We start from the raw sequence: 16,373 nt of genomic DNA, 5'->3' as shown, positions 1-16,373 counted from the left end.
GTGTATCTGCTCTTGCTCTGCCTCACTGTTGTACAACGTCCAGAATAAACTGGTCTAAGGGCCTGCACGCAGCAAACCCAGGCACCAGTAGGGGGCACTGGGAAGAGCAGGAGGGGGGCACTGGGAGTCGGGGTCCCGCTGGAGCTTTGTGAAGGCGCTGAAGGGCGTTTGTTCCCCTCGGAGCTGCACCTGTTGCCTCTTGGCCCTGAGGGGCACAGGAGGGTTCTGCCCCCCCGGCGCTGGCACAGCGGATCCCAGCGGGTCGGGTTGGCTCAAATAAACCACGAACCGTGTCCAGGAGCAGCAGGCAGGCGAGCCCCCCTCGGCCACGGCCCGCAGGTGAAGCTCCTCTCAGCTCTTTGTTCCCTGAACCCCTCGGTGAAGCTGAGCCCGGGCTCAGCCCCAGGGGCACGGGGGAAGAGACGGGGCAAAGTCCTCACCCCGCAGCACCTTCGTGTTGGGAAAGGGCAGAGGAGTAAAACATTTTGTTTCCGAGACGCCTGTTACACTTACCTTCTCCTTCAGTCCCCGCTGTTCCCTAGTAATGAAAGAACCAAAAACTGAGGAACTTTTCATAGCTTCATTCTTTGACAGAGGGGTGAGATGGCATAAGAATTTTTGGTAGTAAATTGTTTACAGCTATTTTCTGTACAAGGAAAAGTTGTAAGATGTAAAAGGAGATGACAATTTTATATATCAAAATATACAAATAAACCTACAGTACAAGTATTTCATCATTGACAACTGTTTCTACACGACTCGATGATTTTCATAACCACCTTTGCTGAACATTTGTTATCTGAACAGGGGGTCAAGGGAACTTCCAGTAATAAACTGGTTTCCAGAAGGGTATTATGTTTGTGGGCAAAACCTGGGCCACAGATTGAGCTGTCTGAAGTATCACACCACTGAAAGTCAACAAAATCTATTTTATACAGTGCAGAACCAACAGGCCATGAACTGGAGTTTCTTTTTAATATCTATATAAAAAATAATGAGCGATTTACAGGTCTCTCTAGTCAGAACCTCAGAAGTATGTATAAAGGTGCTGTACAGTATATAAACATTTACACCCAGTACATCCATACATTGCTCAGCATTCCAAGGCCACATTGCTAAATCGTCTGGGACAGAAATACAGAGGCAAGTTCTATGGAAGGAGAAATCACACACAGGTAAGACACTAAATCGGGTCACATTAACAGAAAAGAAGTGTGGGGGTAGCGGATGCCAGGGCAGTAATTTCAGTGGTGCTAATTCATCTTTGTATTAAACGTCTGGATCTGTGCTCAGTGGTCAGGGCAAGCGCCTACGCTCGGCATAAGACAGAATCTCGTTAAGAATACAGGGATAATATCTACACAGGCTACTTCAAAGTATTAAATATTTTCACAGTCGTACTCCGCAACGGGGAGTATTTGTACATGTGATGCTACACAGCAAATCTCAATGGATCATCCCATGTCGAGCAGCAGAGCACGGTTCAGATCTGCTTTAAAGCCTATTTAATTTTCAAAGTCTTTGTTTAAAAAGCTGTTTGAGTATTCATCTCTACTTCTGAAGAACTCAACTCAGAACTGACTCACTGTGCTTCATTAAGCTTTAAAAACATCAAACGGGCCAAAGCCAAAAGTCACTTTCAAATAGCAAATCGTCTTGGTTTGGATTTTAACGTAAGTAAAGCTTGACCCTTTACACCTCCTTCTCCTCCTGCAAACTGGACCAGTGGGCTCCTTTTACCACGTTTTTGGAGTCATTGAAAACCTAACGCCAGGAAACCACCACTAAAACTATGATTAAAATAAAACCCTTTAACTTACGCGGTCTGCTGTTCTTAACAGCTGTCGGACTGATGTGTCAGTAGTTCTGGTGGTAACATCCCTTTCTTTTTAAACACGTATTCCAGCCCAAACAATAGGTCTTAAGTCTCACGTACCCTGTACATCACCCGATGTAGCACTCCTAGAACAGATCACACGTTCAAAGCGAAATATGGGAAACTTCTAATAGACACAGGCAAGAACTTCATCCAGAAGCCACTACGGGAGCTGGTTCTGTCCTAAAGGTCAATTGTCTCTACAGAGGGAAAACACCCGATTCCTAACGCACATTAAATGATGAGAGACGGGACCTGAGCCCCCAGCACCGCCGAGAACAGCCACGCACGCGCTGCCTCCAGGGCTGAGGGTGACGCGGGTCCCACCAAAGGATCGACATCATTTAACAGAACCCAGAATTTGCTCTTTTCAGACAGATGTTTGCAAACAGTTGCTGTATGCATTCCTTACGAATCAAGAAAATAAAGCAATTTTGCCGTGTTCATAAAAGGCAAAAATTACAAAACATTGATTATGCCAAATATAATTATCTACATGATTTTGTATTAGGTATAAAAATTTAAGAAAAAAACCCTCAACTGAACAGCATCAGTGGCTCATTTGCTGCCCTAGAATTGACAGAACCAACTCGCCCATCTTCTTACTGCACCAGTAAGAACGTGTATTTCCTTATGTAAACATGCAACATGCTCTTGAGAAAACACCCATTTTGAACAAAACCTTTCCTCTTCTGTGAGCGGGGTGCGGATGAGGAGGAGCCGATTGACTGGATACAGTAGATAACTTGGCACAAGAACGAGGAGTGAGTCATGGTCACATTGGCAATACAGGCATTAAATAATTTTGTTCAGAAACTCACAATACTATCTGAGCAAGCCGTAGCAGTGCAACGTCGGGAGCAGCAGAACACCGCCTTCCACAGGACAAGGGGACAGCAGCTTACGAAGTTTCATTTGAGCAATCCAAGAGTCCTTCATGCAGCTTAGATAACTTAAAACAATTCAAATACTTTTCCACCCTCTAACCAGTTTCTGAGAAAAATGACAACTTTGTGAAAAGAAACAAAGCTTTTAAATGACTGTTATTAGAAACTTGATTAAAACATGTTCTAAAAAAAGGTGTCAGTCAAACCCGTTTTTCAGCCACACCCGCTGTTTGGGTGACTTTACATGCGCTTGGTACCCTCCAAGGTCCAGGAGTTATCGGTGTTTTCTTGACCGGAGAACTGTTCTCAGATTTGGAAATTCCATCATCTTTGGTTTCATCGGGCAGCTCCACGTGTCTCTCCCCACGTTGTCTGTTCAGTGCAAGAGTCTCCTGTGTTTCCAGCCACCTTTGTTTCTCCATGGAAAGCAGAGGAATATTGGAAAGACTGGAAGTTTTGAATCTGATGGAACTTGGCTCTCCAGAATTTGATTTCTTTATTTTTTCATCTTCAGATGTGTTTCTCCTTGAGTCACCGAATGGAAGATTGTTCTCATCAAATCCCGCCTGCTGTCGCTCTGGGGGCCGCCCTTCCGTCTTTCCAGAAGTTTTCTGCTTCGTGTCTTTCCTGGCGACTCCTGTTCTACCATTTCCACCTTTCAGCTGCTCAACAGTCGCCTTATCACCACCAGCTGTTCTATCTGGATGTTCCTGTAACCTGCCCACTGTCTCTACGTTTCCTTGCTTACCGAGATGCTTCTGGGGACTGGCAGACCTTCCTCGATTTCCTCTGGAATACTCTTTTTTGTTGCTATTGTTCATCCCCATTTCTGTGGGTTTACTCTCGCCCTTTCTGGAACTGTCAGATTTATGTGAGAGATTGCTGTAGGTTTTTTCCGGGTCCCCTTTCCTGGGGCTGTGGAATCCCGTGTGAGGGTGTCCCTCAGCAGCCACTAACGTCTCTGGACTCGCAGATCTGTCTCTTCTGGTCCCTAATTCCAAACTGCCTTTTGTGATTTCAAACCCGGGGCTGGAGGGACACTCCCATCTGTTCTTTGTTCTCTGGGGAGAAGAGTGAAGCTTCTTCTCAAACTGGTTTTCAGTTAAAGTGCTTATCTTGTCAGGCACAGTGTTCTTTGCTTGTTCCAGTTTCTCAGACAGCTGAACTCTCGTTAAAGCTTCTCCTGGTACTGGTAAATAACACACTTCAGGTGGGGAAGCAGAATGTGAAGATGAAGATAATGGTGACTGTTCTTCATATATTACATTTGACGAAGATGGATTAGAACTATCCCAATCACCTGGAAGTGAACAATGAGAGATTTGACTAAATGACTAGAAAAAAACCCTAATCACTAAATATTTTAGCAACAGGCATACTACTGAGGTTCCAGGGTGTTATATGAAATCTTCAGTTTAAAAAAAGATTAAGTAGTGGCATACTCTCAAAATCTTATTTAGTTAGTTTTCTGTATCGTGTTGTTCTACAACCTACAACCACCGTAAGATGAGATTTGGGAACACACTCGTGCTTGGGACGCTGGCACGATCCCTGCGGGACTGACACGGTCTCAGCAGAGCTCTAGAGCCTACGCAGAAAATGGCAAAATAGAGAGTCCCTGACCTGCGTTGTTTAATGTAAGAAAACCAAATGAACTGAAACTGTTACACTAAAAGAAAACCGAAAACAGTGAAAAGTTGAGGTTATTCATAGCTTTGCATTTTAATAACAGGAAGAGATGAAACACAAGACATGCAGATTTACCAAGTCTTTAAGGAAAAACCAAGAAAAGCACTGAAAGCCCTTAATGTTGCTCAGGTTTCACGTAGGGACACAGACTGGAAGGGGCCAAACCTGAAGGAGGAAGAGAAAAAGCCCAGAACTACATACCAAAATCACAGAGTACAGCAAGCAAGATTTCAATCAGAAACGTACGATTAACAGCAAGACAAGAGGCAACAAAACCCTTCCCCTCTCCGCAGCTGATCTGAGCTAAGGTCAGAGCTCGGGCAGAGGGCTGGACCCGACGGGCTCCCCAGGCTCCTTCAGACTTCCCTATGATTCTGTGTTTCTGCCTCAGACTCAGGAGGTTTCTGTGAACAGGAGGGCCAGGCGCAATTCCGGAGAACTACGGCGCGGCCCTCGTGTGCAGAGAAGCCCCGAAACGGTGTCAGTCGGGAGAGGCCGAGGGGCCCTCAGGCGCCTCCCTCTCCCCCAGCTCACAGGCGCTGCTGTCGGAGAACCGCAGCAGCAGCTCACCAGGACCGAGCAGGACTGTCTCCAGCCTTCGCCCCGAACGACCCAGTGATTAGTGAGAGACACAAACCCGGGCAGGCAGGGCCCGTCCCGATGGCACAGAACAGCCCCTGCAGCTCGCAGTCGGCTCCTCCCGCGCCACTCACGCCCCGATCCCGCCGCGCGGGCTGGAGCAGCTAAAACCTGAAGGGCTCTGCGGGAAAGAGACAGGGCGAGTTCTGAGCAGATTCTATCCCTTGAGTGGATGCCAGTTGCTGCCTGTAAATGGCTGAACACAACAAACCATTTGGGAGTTCAAACTGTGTGTTTTGAAATTTAAACTCGCAGCTGGTCAGTTACGGAAAAGCTCTTCGTCAGGAAAAGTGTCCCCACGGTTTAAGGCGTTTACCGTCAGAATCCCGGCGTCAGCACCAGGGGTTAAAGGACCAAAACGCGCACTCAGTGTCCTCTGCCTTAGAGCACAGCCACACGTCTCTCTGATCTGCAGTTTGGAGCCTTTCCTAAGCCAGACTCGACATCCTCAGTTCTGTGCTCTGCACCTGAACTCCTGCACACATTTCCTTTTCTGTCCCTTTTTTTTTTTTTTTTTTCTTTCATACAAAGATGGGCTTTCCTGTTGCAGATGCAGAAGTCACACCTTAAACAGAACCCATTCTGGGAGCAAAGCCGTCTCTCCCTGCTTTCTCAAGTTTTGACTTTGAAAAACAAAACATTCCATAATTTAGAAGGCTAAAACCGGTGAAGTAAATCTGCACAGAAATAATATTCTTAACAATATAGGCATTTTGAACTGGGTACTGTATCATAGAAAATTTTAATTTAAATTAAAATGCCATCAGTGTTAATTATCACATTTGTATAGGAAAACTTGATTAGCTTGGACAGAGCTGAGTAAGTTATTACAATTACAAATATGGAGTAATTCCACACTACGTAATATTCCTGGGTACCTGTCGTGTTAATTCTACCAAAAATATTCCTTATATTTTAAAATAAACACGAACACCCGCACGGCTATCAGAAAGGGAAGTGCTGACTGTTTCAGCAAACAACCCCCAAGTGTCCTCACTCGCTGCCTCGGACCCTCCCAGCGAAGGGCACTGGAGGTGACCTACTGTGATCTGGTATCAAGCCAGTCCCTGGTCTCAGCAGCAGCAGAACTTTATTCCCTCCGGCCTGAATCAGCTCAATGGCTCGTGTGTGAGTGATTCCTTGGGTGGGTTCTCCATTAATTTCCACAATTTGGTCACCAACCTGACGAGAAAACAGCGACCAGGTTAATCTTTGTGAATCTGTGACGCCGTAAACTAATTTTTAGTTTAGGAAGAAACAAATCAGAGGCAGGTGCTTCTGTTTTTCCTCTCACCCTAAAATCCCCTCAGCACCAGCAACACCGTCCCGCTGAGGGACGCGACGCCCGCGCGGGCAGCTGGGAGCTCTCCTGCAGCTCTCCTGCCGGGCAGACCCGCCACACACACCTTCCCCTCATCCCAAGGGAGGGACGGACGCCGCCACGGGCTCGGGTGTGTTTCCAGTCTGGGTCGTCGTGTGGAAGGAGCTGACGGATGAACCACTCACACGCGGCACCACGAGCCCGTCTGAAGCCAGACTGGGTCCCGCAGCAGCGCCCCCCCTAACGCGGAGCTGAGCGCCCTCCGGCAGAGCGGGTTCTACTGCCGGGAAGGATTTTTCGTTCCAGGGAGGAGAGATCACCACGATGCAGTTACCGGCACTAAGGTCCCCGGGGCCAGTTCGCACCGGGGAGAGGCACGGGGCAGGTAACACAGCTCCGCCCGCCCGGGCAGGCTGCTGCAAGGGGTGGAAAGGCAAAAAGGGTCCAGAAACCTGTTTGCAGTACACGGGTCAGCCGAGGGGTGTCACTAGCGCATAAACCGAGCAGATTAAGGAGCCTGCCCGGGCGCTGTCAGATAAACGGGCTCTGCCAAAGGAGGTCACTGCCTGGTTGCTCATCGCAGGACAGGACGTGCCTCCCCTCACGCTCAGCTGCCACCAACGGGCTGAGAAATGCCTCGGCATTGTTTTAGAGTGCAGCCAGAGAATGACACCAATGACACCATCTCCCAGCGGAGGGAGGGACTGAGTGACAGGGAGACTGTCAGCGACGCGGGCTGGGCGAGCGCGGCCCCGCTGCACCCCGGGCTCTGGGCGCAGCGCCCGCGGGACGCGACCACCCGCCACACGCGTCCCGGCACGGCGGGTGCCAGGCGGTGCCAGGAGCTTCACCCGGGTGCTGAGGGCTCGTGCTCCCAGTGGAGGTCGGGGCGTGGGGGCCGGGGCCCTTTCCCCGGCCCAGCCCGGGTGCGAGCGCAGCCGCCTGCGAACCTTTGGCTGCTCTGCCCTGAGCGTGAGGCCGTGGAGCTTGGCACACCACCACTTGAGGGAGCAATGCAAGAGAAAACACCAGCACTAAACCCTCCACTCACGTACTCCCGGGGAAAGAAGGGAATTAGTGTAAAGAATTAGGATCACAGAAGTTATCAGTACTTCAAATTTCACACCCAATTAAGCCCCACAGCAGCCCCAGCGAGGTCTGGGTCAGCCCCGTCCTGCTGAGCGCCGGCTCAGCTCCCCGCTCCGGCCTCCGAACACTCAGCTCTGGGCCGTGGCACCGTTGCTCTTTGCTGTTGTACCCATGTATTTTGCTTTTACTACGATACTTGAAAGTGAACTCCTTACACAAACAAAATTATCACAATGACCAGGCGGGTTTGTACCTTCAAACCGCACGGAGCAGCGACACACAAACCCCTCACAAGCTCGCTGCCTCGGGCAGCGATTCTCCTTTCAGCTCTCTGCTCCTCGGGGCAGTTTGTTGTCAGAGCTCCTGCAGTGCAGCGAGGAGCTGCTGCCCGCAGCCGGGGCACGCGGGGAACTCGGGCCGGGGGCAGGTGGCCGGGGCTGGCCGGAGCCGCGCTGCCCGCCGGGACCACGCGCTCGGGGAGGAACAGAGTTTGCTGCCACTGTGGGTAAATTAATGCGTCAAAAGGCCAAGTGGATCAACAAACTGGTTAGAGAAGACAAACTCACATGCACTCTCCCGTCTTTGACAGCTGGCCCGTCCTCAGCCAGTCGAAGGATGAACAAGCCCATGTTGTATTCCTTCCCTCCTCGAAGGCTGAATCCAAACCCTCGAGGGCCCCTTTCCAGCTCGACTGGGAAACAGCCAGGATTCTGCGTGGGAAGTCAGAGAGAAAAAAGATGAGGACTTGTAGGCACATTTAAACATTTGTTTTTCTAGAAAAATGCTTCACACATTTCTGTATTTTGAGAAGCACGCAAGCCGTGATTTAGGCTGAATTCAACACAGCTCAGTACGATTAGGTGTAAGGGTTCCATTCTCAGTCTAAACAGACACAACATTTTTCCTTCTAAGTTTTAGATATGCATGAAGTTTCTTCAAGTAACTTTGCCAAAGGGTCTGTAGTAGCCCCGTTGCAAGCATTTTCTGTGTCGTTTATAATTTTAATGATTACTCAAGTATGCCAAGGAGATAATCAAATTTAAAACATTAGCAAAACCACCGAAACACTTAAGTGCATTCTTATACACAACTTTTTTTGACAAGAAAATGTTCATTGTTCTGGTTTGGAATCTCAGTGGCAATGCCACGGTAGCGTCTTGATGGAGCAGTATTTCTGGGGGGGTTACCTGTGCCTGGGATCAGTATTTCGGGGGGGTTACCTGTGCCTGGGCGTGACGGCCGCCAATAAGCGGAGCAACGCCAGCGTCGGGCTGCGTCAGGTGCTTGTGCTCGGGCCAGGACAGCCTGTAACTGTTTGAAACTTCCTTTCCAGCTTCGCCTTCCGTGGCTCCCCTGGGCAGAGGTGAAAGGACGAGGGCGTTACCTCTGCGTTCCAACCCCTCTGCTCAAGGCCCCCCGGCCGCGCCCCCCCAGCTCCGTACCTGTCTGTGCCGCCAGGGTTGAGCTGTGCCGGTCCCAGCAGCCGGTGCTGCGGAGCTGGACTCTGCCTGGCAGAGTTTGTTCCTGAGGGAGGACCACGGTGTTCTAATAAATTCAGAGAAAAATCAACAGTCAGAGAGAGCCCGGCAGGTACAGAGCCAGGCGGGCTCCGGCCGAGGCGAGCTCGGCGGTGCTGAGCGGGCAGGGCCGCAGGCCAAGGGGAAGAGGATGGGAGGATCGTCCCAGGTCTGAGGCCATACGCCAGGAACACGAGTGCAGGTCGCTGGCTCCATGGAATGAATTACTAGGAACTTTGTTCTTATCTATGCAGCTTTTCCTCAGAGAAACAACACGATTTTATCAGAAGCAGACAAAAGCAGAAGGGTTTTTACACTGTCTGCAAGTTGATAAAGACCAGAAGGGATGGAGGCTGGTCAGATCCATGACATTGGTCTGGATATTCAATATAATAAAGTTTTATAAGAGATGAAGAATAACACCCATTTGAGAACATATCCCTTCTTGGAGGAGAATGAGGATCTGAGGGGCAATGAGACTCAGGGGCGAAGGCCCTAAGGATGGTGAGGAACTGTCAACGCCCTCGAGGCACAGGGGAGCGTTTGCTGCCGGCCAGTTCCAGGGGAGGTCAGGAACTGGTCCCACAGCCACGCCGCGGGACTCGTTCACTGACAGGTTAGGCAAAAATGAAAGCAGAGTGACATTTAATAAAATCTTTAAAAATAGCTCAAGATTATTTTCCCTTCCACACAAAACACAGTGGTTCTGCACCTTGCAATAAATCCAATGCATTTATGAAAAACGTTTCAGGACACCAAACGTCTGTCACTGGAGCAATGGACCGCAGGCTACGCAGAAAGCTGCCTCTCAGCGAGAACCTGGAAGGGCACGTAGCGGCCCAAGATGAACTTACATGCTGAATTATAAACTAACAAACTCCTTTTCCTTATAAGGGTTAACAAAAAAATCCCAAGCGCCAAAACGAGCGATGTTCCAGGCCCTGTGAGGTGCACCACATTACTGCATTTCTCAGTGAGGAACAAACAAACCCCAGTAAAATACACAAAGCGCTCGCGCATCGGAAGGGAAAGAAAACATAAAGCGTGTTATTGGACTGAATCTCTGAGGTACACGAGACCTCCCGAGCCCTTCACAGGGCTGCTGGGTGCTATTACTGTGACGTGCCTTCAGGAGGTTTTTCTCTAGAGACAAAATGTCAACTTTTACTCCTGGTTTACACTCAAGAGTTTTAATTTAGAAGCACAGGCAAGAAAAATGCCATCTGTTTGTACAAATCCTCTAGTCCTCTTTTCAGCCTGCTCTCTTGTGTTTCCAGCTAATACATGACAAAAGCTGACAGGCTCCTGCTTTTGTGAAAAATGTTAAAGAATGTCTTCTGGCGCATGAAGTGGAATTCGTTTATTGGTATGAAAAGGAAAGATCACCCATCTGCGAGAGCTGGGAGGGAGAGGGAAGGGGCACAGGCAGCGTTTTCTGTGCCAGCCTCAGAGGACAGCACGGAAGCTGATGCACTGCGGAACAGCGAACTCCACGGGGTTTGTGCTTTGCCGTGCTGAGCCCCGGCGCTTTGCTCCTTCCAGCCGCACCGGGATCTTCCCGTTACCGCTGCCGGTGAACCGCCCCCAGCAACCCAGCGGGAGCGCCCCGGGCCCCACTTCACACCCACCCTGCTGCAGGGGTCACCCCGGACCGGAGCCAAATCAAGAGAATTTTAAAGCTGCGATACATTTGCATTTCAGTGGAACAGGTTCTGCTTCTCTCTCCTTCACTGTCACAGAATGCTTTACCCCTGAAACACGCCAACTCCAGCTCCTCTAAGCCACGCTTTTGTTCTGACTGGTCTCTTCAATCGAGTTTTACCACCTGCTACTGACTTTTTTCCCCCCAGCATTCTTTGTTGGTTCTTGTTTTATCTCTACGTTTTGGCACCAAACCTGTAATTAAGGAAGTGCAAAAAGTTCTTACACAGAGTCCAGGTGAGGACAGGGATAAATAAGGGACAAAAACGTTACAGTCAGAAAGCTCAGTCTGAAAACAAAGGTGACTCAGAGCCCCGGAGAAACAGACCTCATGGAACCAACTCACTACAGTTGCATTCTGAACGCTGCCCTGGGCAGCTGCTTTGAGGTGTGTCCCTTCAAGCTGAAATGAATTAGATTTGATAAAAATTAAAATCTTAATAGAAAAATAACGATTTACAGAAGTTTCTCTGCTTCAAGCATTAACAAAAAGGAAAATTAAGTCTTTGAAATTCCATATTACAGGCTGAGATAGCATGTTAAATATTTGCAAAGAATGTGTAATTAGAGACTCATCAGTGAGTAACACATTCTGGCTTCAGGTATTTATTATTTAAAAGGTGAAGAAAGCCAACTTTCTGGCAAAGTGACAATAGCAAGTTTAATTAAACCCACAAGCAGCAATCCAGAAAAATGCAGCGGTAAGCAGGGCTGGAAAACAGCTTTTCTCTTCAAATGATTGGATTTTCCGTATTTATAGTGAACTGTTTGCGCAGAAACAATCCCAGAGCGAGCGCAGCGTGGCACGGGAGCCCGCGCTAGAAACACGCTCTCCCGGGACGGGACTCTGCAGTCCCAGGCACCGAGGGCTGCTCAGGGCAGCGAAGGATCCGCGGTGGGCCCGGGGGGCTCCGGGGGGACCCCGGGCGAGGCTGTCGCGGGCTGGGACGCTTTCTCAAAGGGCCCTTCTGGCAGACAGAACCACGGGAGGTTTCTGCCGGACCCCAGAGAAGCAGCATGAGGCCGTTTGTGCGTTTTCGCACGGCGGGAAGGAAAACCTGCGAGGGCCTGAACTGGGGTGTGGGTGTCTCTGCGGGCCGGGGCGCCGCCGCTCTGCCCGGCGGGGGGAGGCACCGCGGGGGGGATTTTCTCTCTGAGCATCGTCCCGCGGCTGCTGCAGCTGCCCAGGAGAGGTCACTTCTCTTTGGCTGAGGAGCACAAGGTCTGGACAGGACAGTTTCCATGGGAGCAGCGGTGTGGCTCTCATGTGAGAAGCCATGGGAATTCCTCCTACCCTGCACCGTGGGGTTAACGCCTGTATCTTATTTCCCAGCAAAACCACCTTGGAGAGCAGCAGGCTCTGCCCCGCCTGCCTTCAGCTCTTCCAGAGCAAACACATGAGCTTCACGCTCTTTTCCTTCATTTCCAAACGTCTTAAAATACTGCACGCTGTGTGAACTAGCTTCAGAAGTGACAAACGTGAGGCTCCGGCAGAGCCAGCCGCCCGCCCGCTCCTCACCTTCCTCAGCCACCACAGTCAGGGTCACCACGTTGCCCGCGTCCTTGATCAGCTGCACGATGCTGTCGTGCGAGAGCTCCACGATGGACTGACCGTTCACCGCCGAGATGCGATCCCCCACCTTCAGCCTCCCGCACTGGTCAGCCGGGCTCCCATCTATAACCCGCCCGATCTTGTGAGGAATCACTACGAGATCAAGAACAGGCACAGCAACACCATTAACGTTCAGGTCAGATACGCGTCACCCAGACCCAGAACTGCCACAGTCAACCCAGAGCCCGCTCCTGCCCCGAAGGGCAGCACCGATGGGACAAGAAAAACGTGAAAATAATGGAGAAAGTTTCACTTGGGGTGAATGGAAACACCAGCCCGACAGCACGGCCTCACCACGTACAAGGTGTTGTGCCTAAAGGAGAACAGGGGAAGGAACTGGGTCAGCTCTGCAAAGGGATGAGCAAGACCCCGTGTCCCAGGAGCACTCTGAGGCAGGTTTCCCTCCCGTAACTTATTTCCCATTTCGCACACAGACCCTGGAGCATTGCGTGGACTCAGAGACAGGGACAGACCACCAGTTTAACACAGTTGTTAGAAATCTGGACACATAGGTTAACTCTTCCTCCTTGCAACCAAACCATGAAACCTTAAATACACCCAAAAGGAAGTCAAACTTCTGCCAGAGACTGACTTCACCTGGCGAGCACCCCGGCAGCGACCCTCAGCACAGCAGTGAGCTGCGGCAGGAGCAGAAGGAGACAGACTGCTGCTGCTTCCCGGGGGGAACACGGGCGCAGGAGGAGCGGAACCAAAAGGCCGAGGAGGGAGGGACGCCCCTTGCCCCTCCAGCTCTCCCCAGGACGCAGCCGCGCGGGGCTGAGCCTCCTTCAGGGTTTGCTGACCTGGACGCTGCAGATGGCACCCGGCGGCCCCGAGACGCCACGGCGGGGGGAGGCCCCAAGACCCGGGGCAGAGCCGCGGGGCTGCCCGTGTGCTGACGTGGCCCCGACAGAAGGATCCGTGTCACCTCACAGCGCGTCCGCCAGCGTCTAGAGCAGCCCCTCGTCCATCTGGATGCAAAACTGGCTCCTGTCCTTCCCAAATCCCTCACCGGGGCTCTTCTGCCAGAACTGCTGCACCGCTCCTTTGTAGCTCGTTTCCAAACACCTCTCCAGACTGACCTCCGGCTGTTCCATCAGTGCTCCTCCTGGTCCTTCACGCAGCAGCCCGTCCGTGTCTCCAGGGCCCGAAGGGGTTTGGTGGATGCCTGTCCTCTGCCGTAGCTGCTCTCCTAGACACGCTCTTCTCCGAGGGATCGGAGCGCTCAGCACCGTTATGTGCCGGTCAGGATTTTGCCAGCTGGCTTTTCCAAACCACAACAGCAGATCTGAAACACTTTCAGTGTCATCAGCCACCCAAGATTAAGCAGCCATCAAGGATTGCTTTAATGAGCCAGCACACGCAGAAGTTGCAGCGAAGGAGCAGACATTGATGCCTTCTAGCATTTACCATGAGTTTAAATTTTAATTACACTTCCCTTAATAGACTGTTTTTTTTAAGTATTATATAAACCTAAGAGCCAACTGTGCAGAGCACAGCACTGCAGGGTTGCAGACTCAGTCGCTGATGACTTGTTTTTAAAATATCCTGGCTTTAGAAGAACACAGTAGCTTCACGTTAAACTCTGACAGAGGAACGTCCTGCGCAGCGCAGCCCGCGGAAGCGCCTTTTCCACTGTGTGTCCGAAAGAGCCCGGGCCAGGGGGCCGCTCTGCCCAGCACTGCGACTGCTTTCAGTTGTCTTCTACTTTCAGCTCTAATATCTAATAAACAGGGGTTTGCAGCACATCCCCCGACACAAACGGTGTCTGTCGTACCGTTATAAAAGGATATAATTCTGTTTAGAATATTTTTTCTCAATAACCAACTGGCCAGACCACACTCCGTGCACCCAGGGGCACCCCGAGGCCGGCGCAGGCCGGGAAGGTGCCGGCTCGCCCCGCGCCAGGCGCTCCCAGAGCCTCCCTGGAAAGGTTCCGCCCGAGCCAAGCTGCACCGTGCTCTAAATACGTATCGGATGAATTCAGCACAATGTTATTTAGAAACGCTTTTTTTCTGTGCTCCTGCTGTGTTTTTATTGTGCAGTAAAATGAAGTGGAAAAACAGAAGAAAGTGTCTGAGGCTCAATAAAAGAGAGACAGGCTTTCGAGCCATCGTTATGTCTGTCTGGGACCCGCCGAGGAAGTTTCAGAAGGGTGATTTACACCCAGGGTTCCAAAGTTATGTCAGTGAATTGCGTTTGTCTGTGGGTGAACAGAGCTGGCCTGTTACTTCCAGTGCTGACACAGACAGCCCCGACCCGAGGGTGAGGGGAAGGAGTCTCGGCGGTGATGCTGCCCCCAAGACGCGGGGGCTCCGCTGGGCGGCCCCGCTCCTGCGCAGGGGGTCACGGATCCTTCCGTTACCTGGGCTGGACTCCAGGGCTTCTGCCAGCACCTTCTCTTGCTCACTTCTGCTCACAACATTGCTTTTTATTTTTGCTTTTAACCTCGGTTATTTTGCTGTTTATCTTTACAACTATGCCTGAAGCCATGTCTACGCATCAGAACTGCAACACCGGAACATGCTACTTCTTCATTCTGATGATCCTTCGACAGACACCCTGTCTGACAGCGACAGCTTCATTGCTTTCTTCCAAGTACCGCGGTCTCTACTTTCTCAGATCCCCAAAAGAAGAAATTCTACCTGATTAGGTAATGTAAAGCCAAGGTCGAACCTCTGCTTCCATTAAACTGCCCGTGAACTAATGCAGCGTGAGAAAGTGCATCGCCACCACAGCCCGACACCACCCACGTCCTGACGACCACCTGCGACAAGCGCACGCTCCTGCCCGTGACAAACCTTCCCCCTGCTCCCCACTTATGTCACAGTTGGGTGACAAAGAGCATAAACACGGCGCAAGACAGAGCAAGCCTCGGGTGGTCGGGCTGTGGAACAGCGTGAGTGGAAGCTGACTCTGTCTGTAACACCGGCCCGCGGGAGCCCAGCACCACGCGGCCGCAACGCGGCACTTACCACCAGGAGGAGGCTTGTTCTTTGAGGTGAGGATGACGAAGCCAAACCCTTCGTTCTCCTTCCGCTGCAGACGGACGTCGTAGACCTCCGGGGACTGCTGGTTTGCAAACTCTGCCCGATTCGGTCGGGGAGAGCCGTTCTGCGCCAGCACCACCTGCGACTCCTCCTCCTCCGGTTGCTTTTCCCCTTGCAGGGAACAGACAAACAACACATGAGGAAGAAACAATACTGCTGTTTTACCAAGCCACTACAGCAAACCTGTGCCTCTCCGTATCAGCGCCAGCACGAGGAAACACTGTCTGCCTGGGAAAGTAAGGGGCGAGTTTATTAACAATACGGTTGGGATCAAACAGAAATCGGATGCAGGATAAAGCGTTCAGAGGCCCAGAGGCCCACACAGGTGTGTGCAGGGACGCACGGGAAGGCGGCTGCACACAGCAGGAGAGACTTGGCAGTGCCCACACAGACTCTGCCAGAGCCACCTGACACCTTTTTATAGCAAAAAACATCATGGTTTTTCTGCAGGCTACAGGTACAAGACCTACGGCAGAGATCCAGCTACAAACTACAACTGTCGCTATCTTCAGTGAGGAACAAGGGCTTACTTGGAACAAATGAAATGGTTTTTAAAAGGCAGTTTGAAGACTGAAGCCAGGCTTTCTGTTAGGAACCTACAAAATTTTGGTCCAGAAGTAGTCTATCAGAAGGCATCTTAAAGAAATCGGGAATTGATCTTAAAAATACTTTCTTCCTTTTAATTACATACACTCAGAATTAATGGTTGAATAATGCAGTGGAAAAGCAATACTGGCTGCTGATGGGAACAGGGGGCTGTTACCAGTGCTCCTGCACCCCGTCCCAGCTCTGTCATCCACACGATCAGCACCAGCGAGTCGAGGACAATGATCTCCTGTGTGCTGCCGACCTGGACACTGATCTCGGGCTGCGGAGTCACAACATGCTGCCCTGAACCATCTCTGCTTTGAACGTACTTATTCTTGCTATGCACAGATGCCAAAAGACTTGAGAATACAGCATGTTGTACAGAAAAGAGATTGTGTAACTAC

The 16,373-nt window shown here is 50.9% G+C and overlaps 1 protein-coding gene across 3 annotated transcripts in view; it reads right to left on the bottom strand.

The window, feature by feature from the left end:
- Positions 1 to 2,963: 2,963 nt before the first annotated feature.
- MAGI3 (membrane associated guanylate kinase, WW and PDZ domain containing 3) overlaps positions 2,964 to 16,373 on the bottom strand; it is a 67,737-nt gene continuing 54,327 nt past the window's right edge. The window contains exons 15-22 of one of the 3 annotated variants that reach the window (XM_074925293.1): positions 15,307 to 15,492; positions 12,239 to 12,424; positions 8,944 to 9,046; positions 8,722 to 8,854; positions 8,068 to 8,211; positions 6,135 to 6,273; positions 4,528 to 4,617; positions 3,942 to 4,063 (exon numbers count right to left, since the gene is read on the bottom strand). In XM_074925293.1, coding sequence (XP_074781394.1) covers positions 4,568 to 4,617; positions 6,135 to 6,273; positions 8,068 to 8,211; positions 8,722 to 8,854; positions 8,944 to 9,046; positions 12,239 to 12,424; positions 15,307 to 15,492 — 941 coding nt within the window. In that variant the 3' untranslated portion in view covers positions 3,942 to 4,063; positions 4,528 to 4,567. Of the gene's footprint in view, positions 4,064 to 4,527; positions 4,618 to 6,134; positions 6,274 to 8,067; positions 8,212 to 8,721; positions 8,855 to 8,943; positions 9,047 to 12,238; positions 12,425 to 15,306; positions 15,493 to 16,373 lie in introns of all 3 variants that reach the window. The other 2 variants (XM_074925291.1, XM_074925292.1) reach the window with 2 other exon arrangements.

This window comes from Athene noctua, chromosome 23 (assembly GCF_965140245.1).
Source record: "Athene noctua chromosome 23, bAthNoc1.hap1.1, whole genome shotgun sequence".
NCBI lineage: Eukaryota > Metazoa > Chordata > Aves > Strigiformes > Strigidae > Athene > Athene noctua.
The sequence above is the reverse complement of the archived record's forward strand: the minus strand, read 5'-3'. Positions and strand labels throughout refer to the sequence as shown.